The 19,725-nt window shown below is 42.6% G+C and overlaps 1 protein-coding gene across 1 annotated transcript in view; it reads left to right on the top strand.

Moving 5' to 3' along the window:
* Positions 1 to 14,271, top strand: part of GCNT4 (glucosaminyl (N-acetyl) transferase 4) — a 28,574-nt gene extending 14,303 nt beyond the window's left edge. The window contains exon 2 of the mRNA XM_004318959.4: positions 8,595 to 14,271. Coding sequence (XP_004319007.1) covers positions 8,596 to 9,963 — 1,368 coding nt within the window. The 5' untranslated portion in view covers position 8,595 and the 3' untranslated portion in view covers positions 9,964 to 14,271. The remainder of the gene's footprint in view (positions 1 to 8,594) is intronic.
* The last annotated feature ends 5,454 nt before the right edge of the window (positions 14,272 to 19,725 follow it).

The following is a 19,725-nucleotide window of genomic DNA, read 5'->3' as shown; positions in this document are numbered from 1 at the left end:
CACCCTCTCACCTCAAGCCCCCGGGCTCCAGCACTACTAGGACTGTTATTGCATTTGAAGCAGAAAGTCGGGGGGGATCCAAAATAAGAGGATACGATAACCTACTTTATTTATGATGCTGGGTATTTTAATTTTTTTGTTTTTAAAGAAAAAAAGCACTTTTTTTTTTCTCGGCCATGTATGAAGTGTTAGTGTTACTGTCAACCCCCTGAGAAACTAGCCAATAAGCATTGTGCGGAACCTCCACGCAAGGATGTCAAAAAAAAAAAAGATGAAGTTGGAGAGGAAGGCAGGGGCAGGAACAGGCTGGGCCTCTGTCCGTGGAAAGGATTTCTGATTTTACTGTAAGTGCAATGAAACCCAAGTGAAGGTGGTCTAAGTGTAAGGAGTGGGGTAGGGAGGGGGAGTGATGTGATTAATGGGTTTAAAAGATCCTTTTGGCTACAGTACAGAGAGTGGGTTAGAGCAGCGGTCCCCAAACGTTTTGGCACCAGGGACTGGTTTCGTGGAAGACAATTTTTCCATGGACCAGGGTGGCGGGGTGGGGGAAGGCTCAGGCAGTAATGCGAGCGACAGGGAGCGGCAGATGAAGCTTCACTCGCTGTCCCGTCGCCCACCTCCTGCTGTGCGGCCCGTGGACTGGGGGTTGGGGACCCCTGGGTTAGAGGGAAGCAAGGGAGGCTAGTGAGGAAGTTACTTCATATACAGGCAAGAGTTGATGCTGGCTTGGGTTACAGTGGAAAGGGATGGGTGGATTCCCCCTACATTTTGGATGCAGAACCAACAGGGTTTTTCTACCGCCAAGAGATTGGAATGGCAACCTCGCATTATGGTTAATAGCGTAGGCTCTGAAATCGGGCCACAGTTGAAAATCCTGGCTCCTCCACATACTAGCTACTAATCCTCTGTGACTCAGTTTCCTAATCTGAAAAATGGAGACAGTGATAGTACCTCCCTCACAGGTTTATTGAATGGAATTCATAAGATAATGTAAATGGTACTGGCGCTCAGCATAGACCATTAGAGAGCAACAGGTCTGTGTCCTCTGACGCTGGCAGCATGAAGATTTTTGTTGACTTTGGCCAGAACAGCCTCAGCTGAGGGGGCAGTGGAGCCAAGCTGGACTGAGTACCACCTGAGCGGGCCTGGGTAGGGGGAGTAGAGGTCCCCTCCTCTCCACTCCCTTAAGGGGGAGCAGCTGGATATACAAACATGTATGTAATGGGGGAACGTGTTCCCGGCATCCCAAGAGTAAAACAGGGTCTAATGATGGGTAGGTCTCTGCTTCCTCATTTAGAGAAGGAGGAATTTGGACTCAATCACCATGGAAGTTCTTGTCAGCTTTAGGATTTTCCTTCTAAGCTTCTTCAAGAATTATGGGATAATTAATTCAGCTTTGGTGGGGAAGGCCCAGAAAAGTCAATTCTATTCTTTCAATTGTTTTTCTCCTATAGAAAATTATGTTGACCTCAGAAATCGTTTACTTTCTAACAGTTCACAGACCCAGTTTAGAAGAGGACTCATTCACAGTATATTGTGAAATGAAAGAAACAGCTAAGACAGTGCCTAAGGAGTGAGGCTTCTTGTTAAAAAGCAAGCCGGGGGTGGGGGAGATCAATTGGGAGACTGGGATTGACATATACACACTACTATATAAAATAGATAACTGATAAGAACCTACTGTATAGCACAGGGAACTCTACTCAATACTCTATGGGAATAGAATCTAAGAAAGAGTGGATATGTGTATATGTATAACTGATTCACTTTGCCGTACACCTGAAACTAACACAACATTGTTAATCAGCTATATTCCAATAAAAATTAATTTAAAAAAGAAACCTAAAAAAACTTTTTTTAATTTAAAAAAAATTTTTTGTTTTTACCGAAGAAAAAAAAAGGAAGGCAAAACAGGCCTGTTTATTTATAACAGTCTGGATGGACATACTGCCACCGAATGCTATGGCCAGGTGGCAGATTCCTGGTGAGCTTTGTTTTCTTTTTTAGACTATTTTGACTTCCTGATTTAAGAAAAGAAAGAAGAAAGTTTACTTTTACAAACAGAGAATGGAAAACCTTTTTTTTTCCTTTTTGAAACTATAACCTCTTATTATTTGAGGACGTTCGTCCTCAATTTATATTGTATGGTATTAATGACCCAGGGACACCATTCTTACTGTTTAGCTGCACACAGTCCGATGATTATTTGCCTTTTGCAATCTTCCCTCTAGAACAATGAAGATGTAAGGTCATCAGAGCAAGAAACCTGCCTTTCTGCTCCTTTGCTGACTTCAGGTGCTATGGGGGCATTGAGGAAGTGCATCTCAGCTGAGTCATCCTCCCACGAATGGTCTTACTCCAAAACTTTCCTTGGGTTTGGTGATGAGCATGTCACCAAGGGGAGAATCAATGGCTTTATTGAAATCAGAGAGGTGCAGTAGGAGGACCTTGGCTTATTCAACTAGATCAGGATTTTTTTTTTTTTGAGTGAGTGAGCTCATCTCTGTATTAGTGTTCTTAAGTGATTTCTCTTTGTAAGACTTTAGAAAGAAACAAAATTCTGACATTTCCAAATCAATAAACTCTTCAAAGCCTGTTTTTTACACTGACATACAATGATACAAACTTTAAGAATTTACAGGTGGCCCATAGAGGAAATATTCACCACGCAGAGAGAGATTGCACCCAGGCAGTTTTCTAAAGCAATTAGTAATTCTCAGCCCAATCTGTGTCACTGGTCACAACAAGAACAAGTGAATCAGTGAATAGTCAGTGACAGGATACAAGCGTAACTGATGGCAGAATTTCTTAGGAGGAGCTCGCTTTCTTTTCCTTTAGTGGATTCCACTGGCTGGGAGATTGACTGATCTCCTTCACTGGCATGTGGATTGGCACCAGCCTCTGATTGCAGGAACAGAACGTGTTCATCAGCCAGCATTCCTCCAGGCTGATTCTCTGTCTAGATAAGCCCTTAAACTGGGTGGAAGTTCTGAGGACTTCAAACGTGGTTTGATGTTCACTTCTGTTCCAACTTTAGGACAGCTAGATAAGACACAGTAATGAGAAATTTTAATCAAGGACTAAAACTTGTGGAAAATAAGGAGTATTTTTAGATTTATATTCCAAGAGACAGCATTGCCTAGAGGGTTCGTCCTTGGAGAAAGACTCTCTGGGTTCAAGTTCCAACTAAAGCACTTTCTAGTTCTGTATAACCTTGGGCAATTTCTTTATCTCCATGTGCCTCAGTTTCCTGTCTTGTAAAAGAGGGAGGCAGTACCTACCTCATTGGTCTGTGGAGGGAACTGAGTTATTACATACGGAGTACCTAGAACGATGCCCCGAGTAACAACTCTTTATTGAGTGATTCTACATTGAGAATAATGATATTACTAAATTAATAACGAGCATTACATGGATGCATTCAAGCATTGGTCCTAAAGTATTAAAGTCATACCTGCATTAACCAGGCAGTCAGGATCTGGACTGTGCCAACGCACTTTGCATGCATTACCTCACTTAACTTCAAAGGCCCTTTGAGGTAGTTACTATTATTAACGTCTTTTTACTGATGGGGACACAGAGATGGGGAGAGGTTGAGGGGCTTGTCCAGCGTCCAGTGCAGGGGCCTCCCGCAAGCTGAAGCCCGGCTGTGCCGCCAGGACCACGTGTGGCTGCCGCTTCTCCAGCTCAGCCCAGAGCAAGGTCTTATTTGCTCCCAGCCGCTTTATCCTTCCTTCTGCCCTTTCCACCTCCTCCTTTGGTCAGAAAAGTGAAGGTCATTTCCTTCACATTGCCCAAAATTGTTTAGTGGATTCTTTTCTTAAAAACAAACAAAACAAAACACACACCAGCACGTCCTGTGTACTACACTGGAAAAACCCCAAGATTTGGAGTCAGGCAAGCTGGGTGCCGGGAAAGAAAAGACCTGTAATGTGCCCTGAAGACCCCTGCGGGCAACTCCTTTCACCCAGGCTCCAGAGCCCTCACAGTCCCAGCGGGGGCACTTCTAATCCCCAAGTTGAGACCAGAAAACCAGTCTTAGTTTGATCGGTCTTAAAGCCACTGCTTCTCCAGGGATCCATGTCCGAATCTGGGGCATCCTGAAGCCCTTACACTACTTTCTCTTCTCCTCCCGGTGCCCCACCCCCCACACACCCATACACACCTGTGTGAGCGCCTGGGAAGACGTGCAGGTGTGCAGGGAGGGAGCAGGACGGGCGCGGGGGCGGGGGGGGGGGGCAGAGGCCACCTCATCTGCAACATGCACGGTGGGCCCCGCAGTCTTGGTGCCTAAGCTAAACCACGTGCCTTCCTCCAGGAAGGCTAAACCACAACCCTTCCTCCAGTTCGTTGGTGATTTACCATTCGCCCTCTTGCCCTGGGTTAGGAGTCACGTACCTCAGTGACAGCCGTGGGTTTTCAATTGCTGGCGAATTGCTGACGAACGAGAGTTCGTTGAAAAGCTGTTAATGGCTGGGGCCATTTAGCCCTGAACGCAATTATAGCCACTCAGCTGGGGTGTACCTTGGTGCGCCTGCTGTTTCCTTTAAGACTGTAAACAATGCCTGGGAGGGTAGAGGAAAAGAAGATGGTTTGGGGAAAATGCTGCATTCCGCATCCCTGTTGGGGTTTTATTGAATTATCCAAATAGACCTCATTTGATGTAGCGATCAACCATTGCTGCCATTTCCTTCTCGATTCTGCATCGTCACTAGGCACTCGCGCCCATGTGGGGATAACTCCCTAAGCAGGTCAGCTTCCTCGTCTGCTTGGGTGGGTGGGAGGGAAATACCCCTTCTGCCAGGGGTGGGGCATCATTCGTAATGTAAGACTACCTCGTGGCAGCAAAACGCCTGCCTGCTCTCTGCCCATGAGCTTTTAAGGGGGAAAGAGTGGGTGGGGTGTTTGTAGAAGGTGACCTCGCTGCCCTGGTTTCGGCTTTAGAAAAGACGTGGCCGCGTAATTGCCAGTCTTAGCCCAGCCAGCTCCAGTCAGACCTGGGTCACGCCTCTGGAAATCATCCCCATCCCTCCACCCCTGGCCGCTGGTAGAAGAATACCCCAAGTAACAACTTTTTTTTTTTTTTTAAGATTTTTTCGATGTGGACCTTTTTAAAAGTCTTTATTGAATGTGTTACAATATTGCTTCTGTTTTATGCTGTGGCTTTTTGGCCGTGAGGAATGTGGGGTCTTAGCTTCCCGACCAGGGATCCTAGGGATTGAACCCGCACCCCCTGTATTGGAAGGCGAAGTCTTAACCACTGGACCACCAGGGGAGTTCCAACAACTCTTTATTGAGTGACTCTGCATTAATAATAATGATATTATTAAATTAACAAAGAACATTACATAGAAGCATGCAGGCATTCATTCTACAACATTGTATGTATGTCAACATCGTCTGTGCTGGGAGGGGCTGTGGGTATCATGCAGAGGTTGTGTCCTGAGAAAAGCTAAGGTTGAGAACTGTGATCTCTAACCTCCTGCACCCGCGCTTCCCTGCCCCTCCTGAGAAGGCTTGGAGCACACACTTCCCGACTCCAACTAGTGCGTCGACAGTCTGAGTTGAGCCAGGAGGCCATGGCTGCCTGCCCAGAGAGGGAGGGTCGCAGGGCACCGGGGAAGGAGAGGCGGCAGGCACGCTGTGAGGAGTCCTGGGAGAGCTAGCTCTGGGCCCTGTGTCTGAGCTTCGCCAGCCAGGGACAAGAATTAATTCTAAAGGTAGAAAGAGGAGGGAATTGGGACAGCCCAGAGGCCTTGCTTTCTGACTTTCTTCCCACGCCAGATATCTTTAAGCGGAAGAGCTCGTCTGTCTCCAGGACAGCCTTTAACATCAGGGCAAACAAGCAGCCCTCCCTATTCTGCCCTGTCCTAAGTCCAAGTGAAGCCCCTTCACCTACTCACCATGCCAGAATTGCCTTTGACTGAAAGCATTCCTTTCCCCAAGTTAGAAGGAACAAGGGGTGGAGGTGCAAGCCTTTTGCTGAGAATGAGCTTTTATCATATCCTGAAAGGGGCCCAGTCTGGGGAGATGTCATCAGGTTATCCGCAGGCACTGAAACCTTTGCCCTTTTATGTAAGTGTGATGCTGGTCAGCAAAGATGTTGTCTGGACCTGGTAATGGAGAAGGAGAAGAAGGGATGAATTTGAGGCATATTTGTGAGATGATCCTGTGGGTGTACAGGAAATGGAAGAGTCGGGTGGCTTTCGAGTTTCGAACTTGGGTCATTGAGTGGATAAACTGAGACAGAAAACACAGGAGAGGTGAAGGTGTCCTGTTTGGCTGTGGACTCATTGATGTTGAGTGCCCGTGGGCTATCTAGTGGAGATGTCTATCAAGCAATTGGATGTTCACGTCAGAAGCTTGGGCAAGACGTAGGTCCTGAAGATAAAGGTGTTGGCAATGTATATACATGGAAGGTATACATGGAAATCCCGAAAGCAAGGAAGAGTGTTTGTGAGAAGAGCAGTAAGCTAAGAATAGGACCCCGGAGAAACCCACAGAGGAGAGACTGAGGTGTGGTGGGGAGGACCCAGATTCTACGGAACAGTTCAGCGTTGATAAATAAGGTATGGGTCTTTAAAGGAGGGTAATTCAAGTGAGGGTGAATGAGAGTATGGCATTCCTAGGAGAGCTTTTTCAATCAATCTGTATAAAAGAAAACTACAAAAGTAAATCAGGTTCAAATGCCTTGCTACCTCTTCTAAGGAAATTGGGTACAATGATTATGTCCTCGTTTAAGATTTATTGAGATGTGTAGGGAAATTGTATGTGGGCTCCTCAGACCTCCCCAGTTCTCAGTAACTGAACCTCCTGGAAGCAGGTCTAGGAGCTTGGTCAGCCCTCCTGTCCTCGAGCCTCTGGGTAATACTCCCTGGATTTCCCCATTTCCTGCTGCTCCCCAAATAAGCACATGTAATGCCCTTCTGTTGGGTAGCCCATTTTTATCTGTTAAAGTAATATAATCATTTTCAACATTCTAATAGTCCAAAAGGCTATTCAGTGATAAGTAAATCCCCCTCCTTCCCAGGCTCCAGATCCTTAGTCCTTCTGGAAGTATTGGCCTGTGGGCCAGATCCAGCCAGCTGTCTGTTTTTGTAAATAAAGTTTTATTGGAGCCCAGCCACACCCAGTCATTTGCACACAGTCTATGGCTGCTTTCCCACTACAGCAGCAGAGGTGAGTAGTTGTGACAGAGAAAGAAAAAGTTTGGCAACGTGTGCTCTTTGTGTCTAGGCTTCTGGGTGTATATAGTCTTTTTGAACACATATGTGAGCTCGCTCTACACTGTTTGTTATTTCCGTTTCACAGTCTACAGTGGGGACTGTTCCACAGGGATATGTGCAGATTCTTCTCAGGCTTTTTCACCCGGTGTGGGTGCAATTAATCAATGCCCCGTAGGGCATTTTAGTGCTTTTCAGTCTTTAGCCTTAACTTCAGGGAAGCTTCTCATTACACACCTTCTTTGCGCACACATGAGCTCTTCTGGATGGGTTCGTAAAACTGACAGATTCTGCCAAACTGACCCCTGGCCCCCACCTTCTCTCAATGCGTCAGGTTCTTTTCATCTTAAGGGCTAAATTTCTAATCCCTGTGAGGAAATGGGGCCTAACAAAATAAATAAGTGAAATGTGCAAGTTTACCAAATTTGTATAATCTATATAAAATTTTAGTGTCTAATACTTACTATAGCTCCTTTGGGGGTCTGCCCACTGCTCTTATTTCTGAAGGTGGGTGTCTTAGTCCGCGCAGGCAGCTATGATAAGATACCACAGACTGGGAGGCTTATCGACAACAGAAATGTATTTCTCACCGTTCTAGTGGCTGGGAAGTCCAAGATCAAGGCTCCAGCAGTTGCTGTGCCTGACGAAAGCTTGCTTCCCAGTTCATAGACAACAAGCTTCGCACCGTGTCCTCACATGGCGGAAGGGGCAAGGGAGCTTCCTGGGGTCTCTTTTGTAAGGGCACCAATCCTATTTATGCGGACTTCACCCTCATGACCTAAAAATTTCCCCAAAAGCCCCACCTCCGAATACAATCACATTGGCAATTAAGTTTCAACTTAAACTTTGGGGCGGGGGATGCAAACATTCAGTTTATAGCAGTGATTTACTGGGCTTTCCCCATTTGACATCAGATCTAGATCTCATCAGGATCTGAAGGTAGAATCAAGATGGATATTCCTGTTAGCCTCAGGTGGGTCATTTGCATTTCTAATGACCTCTTGACAACATCCAATTCTCTAGGCCTCTGCCCAAACCAGAGCAATCCCTCCCCAAATATGCTAAGCACAAATACAGTCAATTAAGACACTTAGTACCTATATTTTAGGAGTTAACATTATTGTTCATTCTATTTGGTAACCAACATCTCTCAAAATTAGGTATAGTTAACACAGACTACGACAAAATACAACCATTGTACCTATTTCCATTTCCTTGTTTCTGGATTCTTTTAAGGACAAGAATCTTGTTTTAATCATCTTTGGGCCCAGCATTCTGCCTGGTGTGTGGTAGGCACCCAGTGGATGTTGGTTGAACTGAACTAATTTTCTCTTCCTATTTCAATGGAAGTATTCCTTTGTTCTCTTACAGAATGAAGACATTCAAATGTTGTTTTAAATACCACCTAAAGCAGAAAGTTTTCATCCTGTTTCTAACCCTATGGCTGTTCTCCTTGTTGAAGCTTCTAAACGTGAAACGCCTCCTCTTCCCTGAAAGAGGCATTTACTTGGTTGAGTACTCGCTAAGTACCTCGCCTTTTGTAAAGAACAGATACACCCATGTTAAGAATGAAATCGGGTATGAGATTAACTGTTCAGGTGTCTATGAACAGGAGCCTTTGGAAATCGGCAAGAGTCTGGAAATAAGAAGAAGAACCATCATCGACTTGGATGATGATGATGTTGTGGCAATGACCAGTGATTGTGACATTTATCAGGCCCTACGGAGCTACCACGAAAAGCTTGTTTCAAGGGAGGAGAAAAGCTTCCCAATAGCCTATTCTTTGGTGGTTCACAAAGATGCAATTATGGTTGAAAGGCTAATCCATGCTATATACAACCAGCACAATATTTACTGCATCCATTATGACCGTAAATCATCTGATACCTTCAAAGTTGCCATGAACAATTTAGCTAAGTGCTTCTCTAATATTTTCATTGCTTCCAAATTAGAGGTTGTGCAATATGCGCACATTTCCAGACTCCAGGCTGATTTAAATTGCTTGTCAGACCTTCTGAAGTCTTCAGTTCAGTGGAAATATGTTATCAACCTGTGTGGGCAGGATTTTCCTTTGAAATCAAACTTCGAATTAGTGTCAGAGTTGAAGAAACTCAATGGATCAAATATGTTAGAGACAGTGAAACCCCCTAACACTAAGATGGAAAGATTCACTTATCACCATGAACTCAGACAGGTGCCTTATGAATATGTGAAACTACCAGTGAGGACAAACGTCTCCAAGGAAGCCCCCCCTCATGACATCGAGATATTTGTTGGCAGTGCTTATTTTGTTGTAAGTCGAGCATTTGTTAAATATGTTCTCAACAGCTCCCTCGTTAAAGACTTTTTTGCCTGGTCTAAAGATACATACTCGCCCGATGAGCACTTTTGGGCTACCTTAATTCGGGTACCAGGAATCCCCGGGGAGATTCCTAGGACAGCCCAGGATGTGTCTGACCTACAGAGTAAGACCCGCCTGGTCAAATGGAACTATCTAGAAGGCCTTTTCTATCCCAGTTGTACTGGCTCTCACCTCCGAAGTGTGTGTATCTATGGAACAGCAGAACTAAGGTGGCTTATGAAAGACGGACATTGGTTTGCTAATAAATTTGATTCTAAGGTGGACCCTGTCTTGATTCAATGCTTGGCGGAAAAGCTTGAAGAACAGCAGAGAGAGTGGATCACTTTATCTTCAGAAAAGTTATTTATGGCTAAAACAGCCACAACCACATTAGGATAAAGTCATGATGGAAATAAGGTTAATATGGAATTGCATGCTATACCATGGCCAGTACCATTTGCGTTTAACCTTCTCATAGTCTGAAAGGTGTCTACAGTTCCACACACAAGGGAAAGTGACCTGGCCTTTAGTGACAATTAGTCTGTGGTTGGTTGGGTGTTTTTATGTATGTTTTTGCTTGTAATCTCACTGAGCTAAATGGGAGATTTTCAACAGTCAGTAATCTGATATCTATTGAGTTCCTGCTATATGCCAGGCACTTTTTTTAGAAACATGTAGGAATTGCATCCAAGTTGTGATGAGTTATACAGTGCCCTCAAGGAGCTGTGGCTTACCCCAATCACACAGCAACCTTAATATCTTAAGTTGTCCACCTAACAGGGTCCCACTGAAGAAGCTGTGGAGTGTGCGGTAATTATATAACCATAATAACCACCAGTTTCAGAGCAGTGTTGACGTACAGTGACCAACATTCCACTTGCCTCTTAATTCAGCTCCCTAGACTTTTCTTAACCATTAGAATATTAGAAGGAGAGACTCTACTACCTCAGAAGAACTAAAAGAATTGTCCAATTTCCTGCTTGCCAAAAGCATAACTTACCTTATGGTACCTCGCTTATTCAATTCAGGGTTGGGTGACTCTGTTGGGGGGGCATTTCCAGTGTATGGATGTTAGGGAGGGGGTGAAGTTAAGTCGGACGATTGGGACGGGTGGTGCCTGAGGAGGAACAAAGGGATTTGGGTGACTTTTCCATCATGTTACGCAATGGTGTCATGAATGACCTCCTTTGTAATTCAGCTGTTTCTTTAATACCTTTACTGATTAAAGTTAAAAACTGATTAATAGTTCAAAGTGTCACTCTCCAGAACATTGAACCTAAGTCTTTCTGTTCATAGATTATCATTATATGTAAGTTTTTTTTACAATGGAATAGTATAATTTTGTTTTGTGGAACTGTCAAGCTAAGAATCACTAAATTTTCTTGAAAAGGTTGTGTGAAATATGACAGCTTACTAAATTAACTATTAGTCATTAAAATAATGTACTTACTTCTCTGGCAACTGTCAAGTGGAGTCCAAACGTAAACTTATAAAAGCTCTAAGTTCGTTGCAGTCTTCTCAGCTTCAATCCAAGAGAGAAAAAGCTAATTTTCCTAAGGACATAGCAAGAATAATCACTAATGATATTTTATGAAAACTACACCTTAGAAAACTACCAAAATCAGTCAAAATATACATATATTTTCATGTAACTATTGTGCTGGAGGTGAAATGGGACAGGAGTGGGGTCCTCAGAACAGGCTATAATATTTTTCTGTCTCCTGGGAAATAATGGAACTCATGTAAGAAATTCTCCATGATCTTATGTTTCAATGTCAGCCTCAATAACTACATAAAGATGTAGTAATCAAGACCAGTATGAGACTGTTGGAAGACAAGTATTTAAATGTTTTCAAATGTCTGTGTTCTACATGTGAAATGCCTTTTGCTTGTTTTAAAGTTTATGATACGATCTGCCAAGTGGCACCATTTCTCTGTTCCTTTCTTTTTCTCCTGAACTTGTTTGTTTTCCCTTTTTTCCCCCTACCCCTTTCAAATTACCAGTTTGTCCATGTGTGTGACCGTGACAATCTAATCACTATGATTCCAGGAGCCTCAGTTTTCTTGGTCTATAAAGTGAACAGTTGGATGTGTCCTTGGCTTCCTCACACATTTCTGGGTGAGAATCAATTGAGATAATATATAAAGTGGTTTGAAAATGAGGACAAACTATTGAAATATCAGCGAGCAGTCTTACTATGAGGCAAACATAGGTCTAACCCCATTGTGACACTTAACCATTTACCTTTTCTAAAAAACCTTCGAAATACAAAAAGAAGCCACAATTGCAGGGGCAACTTTTATAACAGATTCCAGGTACTAAGAAACCCCTGTCACCACATCTGGGGCTCCTTTTAAACGAATAAGATTAGCAAATTGGTCCAGTGGCTTAGATCAGGAGTAGGGGTAGAAATACTTTTCCTACTATCCAGGCTTAAATACACAAAGCCCTGTCGAAATCTTGTTTTCTATGCCTTTGGTCGTCAGAATAAATGAAAATGATGAAACATAAATATCGACCTCCTGGTCTGGTGTCTTGCCTCCTGGTGAGAAATGATTCTATCCCTTGTTTATTGGGAAATTTTCCAGTGGTTAATCACTTTAATGCCATATTCAAATGAAACATGGCACCAGGAAGAGGCGGCAGTGCCTTCTCCACATGGACATATTTCTCAGGATTCAATTCCTGACATTCCAGGGAGCTTGTCAGATCATTCTCTCTTGCCTTGGAAATCCTGCAGATTCCCTGCATGTCTTCAAACCTCCATCAAACCTGATTCTTCCCTAAAGCAATTTGGTATGATTCTCTCTAGTCTGGACAATGTTCTGCAGTCTGTGTTTTATAATTATTCTTTGCATAGTATTTATTGAATCTAGATTATCATTTGGCAATGAGACCAGGACCTTGGAGTTTGTAAATTATATTAGATAATATTAATAGTGAAAGAGCTACCCAAATGTATCTACATTATGTGAATAATCTACTGTAATAATATTTAAAGACCAGTGTTGCTGCTATTTTTAATGTTTTGGTTATTTTAAGTGAAATATATGTAATGTTTTAAACTTAGGGAATTAAATTTGAAGATTTTTCTTGCCTTCCACAATGTGAATATTATACATAAATATATATATATATATAGACATATTGCAGAGAAAACAAAATGACAATCTTTTTTGAGAATGTAAAGTGAATGTACTCCATTTATGCTATAACTGTTGTTGTTGATGATGGAATGAGTTTTGATTTTTGTTAACATTTTTATCAACTGGTCTCTAAATCTCCTAATTTTTTTTCTGTTTTTTGTTTGTTTGTTTGAAAGACATATTTCTCATTGTATGAGTTTTAAGTAGATTGGTTTTGCATTTTTGTATTATGCTGCTACTAGATGTTAACTCTCCGGTACTGTCCAATAAAATGTGCTCCCAAAACCAAGGCCTTGGAATCTTTGATGCTTCCTTTTTCAGGTTGTGCTGGTTCCCCACAAAGATTCTTTCCGTTGATGACACTTGCCCAGTATTTGAAGAGCACAGTTAATTTCACATCAGAGTAAAAAAATTCGGTGTGTGCACTATACACAGAACATAGGCACACAAACTTGAATTTAATTTGGCAACATCTCAAAGAATCTTTCAGAATTTCTCTGTTTTCATTCTCCTTCAAGTTGGTTTCTCCTCTAAGATTAACTATCTAGATAAATATTCTTGTTTCCTTGATTACTTTATGGAAGTTTATTCTCAATAGAGTAGGGTGAGCTCTTTATCTCATATCCCTCAATCCCTGGAAAATCAACTCTTTCTGCACCAGAATGCCTGCCTTGGTTGTAAAGCCCCATGAACATGAGGACCCTGGCTCCGCCAGTATCCTCAGGCTCGGTTGGTGAGTGATTCTGGATGAGTTTCCCTGTGTCCTGAATAACACCATCTTTTCCAGCTCTACTGAGCAGAGGAGCATTTGTCATCGCTGATCCCCGCGCTCCCACCCCTACTCTGAAAATCCCCCTGGTCAGTTAGTTTTCTTCTATCACACTTCTAAAGCTGTAACAGTTCCCAGCCTCCCTAGCTGACAAGGAGTATGCATGTCACACTCATAAATCACAGTCCATCTCAAGGAGTAGGGCCATTTTAGGAAGCTTCCAGATAAAAAAAAATTAACATCTACTTTAACCTAAGGTTAATTCTAGGTCTTGCCAAACTGGACAACTATGTAATCCCATGAAAGAAGTTGGACTGCTTTTGGTAGTGGCAGTGGTAGGATGGGTAGGTATACAGCATCACATTGAAGACCCATAGGCTTGATTCCCAGATTAGCAATTCCATATATTTTTAATTCCCTTCGGTGCCTACAAATCTGCATCTAAACTAGGACAACTGGCTTCTAGTTTCATGAAACCGATTATGAAGAAATCTTGGCAAGGGAAAGGAGATGATTGCAAATTTATTCCTACTACTTGGAAAAAATTTTCTATGATGATGCATAATAAACAGCTTGAGCTGTGCTTCAGAGACAGATGATCAGTGTGTCAACCCACGAGGATGCATAAGAGCCACAGGAAGACTATTCACCTGACCTCAGGTATGGCCTTCACGCAGAGTAGCACTGTCCTTCCTGGGAGCATCGTGGACAAAGTCATGCAGAGGACAAATAGGAAAGAATCTGAGGAAAAATCTTGGTCAATGACCTGGGTACATTTATTTTACTTTTTTGTTGTTGATATTGCTGTTGTTTTCTATAGAACAATAAAGGAAATCTAAACAGAAATCATTCATATTCATAATTCTAACATCCTGACAAAACCATTATAGTTCTCTGAATGCCCTTCTAATCTTATCCGTACCCGTATCCATTTTTTGTTTCTTCCCACTACCAGTATATTTTCAATCACTTTCCCATGTTGCTGCATGACCTTTATGGCTATCTAATGGTCATACCATAATTTACTCAGTCCTTCCTTTATTGTAGGACATTTGGATTGTAAACTCCTTTTATCTTTCTGTCATAAATAATGGAGCTGTGAACAGCTTTATACATAAATCTTTTTCTTTCCTTGAATCACGTCCTTATTTCTGAGCGAGGAATGACAATCCTGAAGAGAATGGATTTTTCAAAATTTATTGGTTTTTATATATGTTGCAAATCTCCCTCTCAAGGAATTGTATAGGACAGTCGGTTGGTGTCTATCAACTACAGCCTCAACCTATGTGAAATACATTGTATTTATTTATTCTGATGAATGGCTAGTCTGATTCTCAAAGGTAAGCAAAGACCTTTGCCTAAAGCAAGGATGCAGCCAGTCCTCTAACAGATCAAAGAAGGTGTTTAATGTATGGTTAGTAAAGAGCTCTTTCAGAACAGTATTATTCTCGAAGTTTAAATTTTGATGACTGCTCCATTCCAGGAAGGATCTAAAGGCTGCTAGTTCCTTCTAGGATCCATTCTCCCTGGCTTCTGTGGTTTAATTCTGAGCAACAATATGACCAACTGTTAATTCCCAGCCTTCCTTTTGTTAACTAAAATTTCAGAAAAGGAGACCTGACTGAAATAAGTAGGCATTTACTGGGGAGTTGTTAAGACTGCAGCCAGGGAGACAGTTTCAAGAAGCACTTGAATTATGTTCCCTGGGACTACAAAATGGGGGAGGCTTAAAAAGGCAAAACCCCACAAGGTTAGATAAATTGTCATGAATTAGAATTGAAGCTGGCAAGAAGTAAGAGTGTTTGTTAAGCAAGAGTTGGTTGAGATCTGAAATGATTACACAGTTGCAAAGAGGGAGAGAACTTTGAAGCTACAAGTCTGCAGCTAGCAGATATTGTTTTAAAAATGGCTGGTGGTGTCCTTGCGTTTGATATAATTCAGAGAAGATTCAAATTCTCAGTGATGTAGGAAAGTGTCTGAAACCACATCCAAAATGGCCATCCAGCTCCATTTTGGATGCCTGAACCATAGTTCCTCTCTTTTGATCTTCAAATGAACTTAAATATGCAGTCACTTTCAACTAATGGTGGCAAATGAGAAAAAGCAGAAGTCATTGTACAGGGAAGCTGAAAACACACTTGAAAGGTGGGTTACCTAGCTTGCCTTTCCCCCACCTCCCTTACTTTTTCATACTCCCTGGAATGTGTTTGTAATAGCTGGAATTTCAGCAGCCATTTTAAAGCCATGAGGGTGTAAGTTATAAGGCAAGGATAGAAAAAAAATATGCCACTTGAACCACCCCAAACTACCTACCTCCAGTCTTTTTTTATGGAAGAAAAAAACTGACATGTACCTTAAGCTACTGTTACCTCACTTCTCTATTACTAACAGCAGAACATGATCCCTAGCTTAAATGATGTTTTTCTAGGACATTGCAATCATTCACCCATTATTTAATTTTGTCTTAATGGCTACTAATTATTTTTTTATTCAGGGTTATTATTAATCCAGTTTTACAGGTAGTTTCACTCACTGTTGTTGAGAAGACCACTTGTGCAGGAAATATGGAATCCAATATGCAAAGAGGTGAAAGGGATCCCTAGGGTGATGGTGAAGGGACATCCTAGGATGAAAGGTGGGTACCAATGGAAATGGCAACCAGTTCAGACCGGAGTAGGTCAGAAAGCTTTAGAGATTTCTTCAGGATGATGAATATAATGAATACCTCGTAAATCTGAGTGTATTTATTTAGAAGCAAATTAGACCATCGAGAATTAAGGACTGAATAAATGTCTGTGGGAAAAAATTATGAACTCAAAGGAGAAACATGAGTGGTACAGCTGTGGCTTAACTGGAGGTACTGTTTTCCTAGTCATAATCATATGATGTTAATCATGTACTATTTAAATGTTGATCTAATCAACACGATGCTGATATAATTTATTGGGAACTTGGGGAGATCAAAAGTGTGAACACATGGGGTGGGGAGTGTGGGTGTGTGTGAAAGATATCAAAACCATCTCCCATGGTGGTGATCAATAGGTAATGCCTAAGACTGAAACATCAAGTGTAGGAGTATAAGGATGTCTTTCAGAAACGTGCAAGTAAAGCCAAAGAACCAGTTCAGAGAACTGAAACTAGTCTCCTCCGAGGAAGGGAAACGGGGGGAGAGATGGAAACTGCTGATTTTTTTTCAACAAGCCTTGCAACCAGCTCCACAAACCTTAAAATAAAAACTGGGGGTGGGAGAGACAGACACTGGAAAGGAAAAAGACATGATCTGTGATCAAAGGATGATTGTAATCTAAAAACTAGTGCAAATAACCAGAAACCTTAGAAAGGTAGCTACTGTTTCTGTCTGCTCAGCCCTTGTCCCACCACCCATCCCTCCCAAGTCTTCAGAAAACAGCCCTCCTGGCTACGGAGGTGGTCAGGTGACCCAGGGTGGGCCAATTATAGTCCCTCACAGCCACAGTGAGTGGTCTGAGTGGGCACATGACCTAAACTAAGCCAATCGGGGCTCCTGGGACTTTTCAAATTACTGCCCAGGGATAAGAACCTCTTGTTCCTCTCTGATCACAAAACCCAAGGATATACCTCAAGGGCAGTTCTCCACCCCACACCTGGCCAAGTTTGTACCAGCCAACGAAGTGAATGTGCCAGAAGCAACAGAGAAGAAATAGAGAAGGACAAAGAGAAGGTATTCAAGGCAGTGAATCCAGCCTTCCCTGAGACCAGCTCTATGCTGCCCTCCGGTCAGTTAAATCCCAGCCCAGTCAAATCCCTTCTTTTGTTTAAGCAAGGTTAAATTGGGTTTCTTTCCATTGTAGTCAAAAATACTAATACACAGTCAAAAACCGTCAAACAAACAACAACAAAAAAGAAACCATCAAACAAAACTTTAAAATAATTTTATTATGGAAAGTTGCAAACAAACACGAAAGTAGACAGTCTGGCATAATGAATTCCCACAGTCCATCACCCAGCCTCACAATTATTCACATTTTGACAATCTTGTTTCATCTATCTCTCCACCGTTTTTTCCTTAGAAATATTTCAAAAGAAAATCCCAGACGTTATATTATTTCACTTAGCCCCTGTGCTTTATGCACTGGTCCTGGTAAAAAGTAAGGTGTCAGACAAATGCCTGTTTTGTCCATATTTAAGCTATATGGTCAAATATTGGCAATGTGAGATGGCTTGATCTAATACTTCGATATGAACGTAATCTAACTGCTAAGGATCTTTTTTTTGACATAACCTCCACGCCATTATCATACCTAACAAAATTAAGAATAATTCCTTAATATCTAACACCAAGTCCATTTTCAAAATTTCCCAGTTGTATCAAATATTTGTATCCACCGTTTGCTTAAATCAGGATCCAAACAAGGTCTGCACAGTGATTTGGTTAAAATAACTTTTTGAGTGTTCTCTCATTTAGCACTCTTGAAGGAACCTAGAGAGGTGACACCAAATGGTGGGCAATCCTCAAACAGAAGAAGTCAGAAGAATTAGGTCCCAACTCCTTGTTTATATTATTTAATATACACATATATCACATTAAATAATATACCATATATGTGTGTGTACATGTTCTGTTTGCTTCACATCCATTCTCATTTACCCTTATAAGGCTGGTTGCCATTATCACCCTTATTTTGTAGATGAGGAAGTACCCCCAAGGAGGTCAGCTGACTTGCCCAATATCATCAGCTAGTAAGTAGCAGAGCTGAGGTTGGAATTCAGGCCATGTGGCTCCAAAGTCTAAGCTCTTAGCCCCTGCACCCTGCCTGTACTCTATACTCCAGTCCTTGTGAGCAGTAAAGTGCCAGGCACATGCCTATTATTATTTTATTCCACAAAGTACTGAGATCCTGTAGGGAAGAAGGCGACAAGAGCTTACGAAGTAAACGCTTGAAGGACTACATCCATGTGGCTCAGGTAGAGTAGGGATTTGGGACCGATCTCTTGCATTTCCCCTCTCTAGTCATCCACTCCCAGGCATTCCTGTTTGAGTCCACGAGCCTCACTGCCGTGCTCCTCCCCCGCGAAACTGATGACCTCTAGTCTTCCTTCCCTCACCTGGACCCAGTGGTCATTCCTCTTGGCCTCCTGCTTTATTTACTTTTCTGCTCAGTCCCTTTTGCCTGCTTCCAACCCCGGCCTCCAAGCTAACCCCAACTCTTCAACTATAACATATTCAATTAGAACGATTTGACTCTGGTGGGCCCAGAAGTTAATGAACCCAGCGTTGGTGTTTCAGACTAAAGGGCCCAAGCCCCTCCTGCTGCTGGGCGATCTAATTCTCTCCGTTTCAAATATATTAGCCTTGGGGAATCACAGCAGGCAGCTTTGGACTTCTCCACTGCTATGATACGATCAGCAGGATGCCTAGTTCACGTAGCACTTCCCAGGGAGCTGGCTGCTTCATGAGGACAACCAGAAGCACAGGTGTAGGAGGATCACCTCGTCATTTCTTCTCAAACATGCATATAAATCCCACATGGATCTTGTTAAAATGCAACTTCTGATTCGGTAGGTCTAGGGTAGGTCCCAAGATGCTGCCTTTCTAACAAGCTAACAGGTGGTGCCAATGCTGCTGGTCCGTGGACCACCCTTTGAGTAGCAAGAATCTAGATCACTGGTTCTCAAAACCAATTGCACATTACAGCCACCTAAGGTGCTTCTAATTAGGGGAGAGGTAGGTGCAGGGAGTTATAAAAGCTCCCCAGCTGATTCTAATGAACAGTCAGCCTTGAAAAATACTACTTTGGAGGCTGAAGCAGCAGCAGGAATCGGGTGGTCAGTTGCATGAATCCCTGGCCAGATGGAGGAAGTGAGGTGGTCACAGGAAGGTGGGGCTCCTGGCTTGTAAGCATCTTCCTTCCTTGTGCTTCCTGCCTCTCCTTGCTGTCACTTGCATTTTCTCTCTCTTTTATTTTCCTCCTACCAATCCTTCCACTTCCCAAATCCTCATCTCAAAAAGAAAAAAGCTGAGCAAACTGAAAATCAACAACTCTTCCTACATCCCTCAGAAAACTGAGGTCACAAGGCAACCATCACCCTGAAAATTGGAGAGACAAGAAAAAACAGAGAATCACAACCTACCAGGAGCACAAGTCCACAGCGGGAGCCAATACCAGTGGGGACACTTCAATGTAAGTGACAAATTGCCGGAGGCTCAGGGTGGACTAGCTTGAGAGTTAAAAATTCCAAGGGTGGGGGTGGGAATGGGGGTACTT

Source organism: Tursiops truncatus, chromosome 3, assembly GCF_011762595.2.
Source record: "Tursiops truncatus isolate mTurTru1 chromosome 3, mTurTru1.mat.Y, whole genome shotgun sequence".
Lineage (NCBI taxonomy): Eukaryota > Metazoa > Chordata > Mammalia > Artiodactyla > Delphinidae > Tursiops > Tursiops truncatus.
Note: the sequence above shows the minus strand (reverse complement) of the source record. Positions and strands in the feature narration are given on the sequence as shown.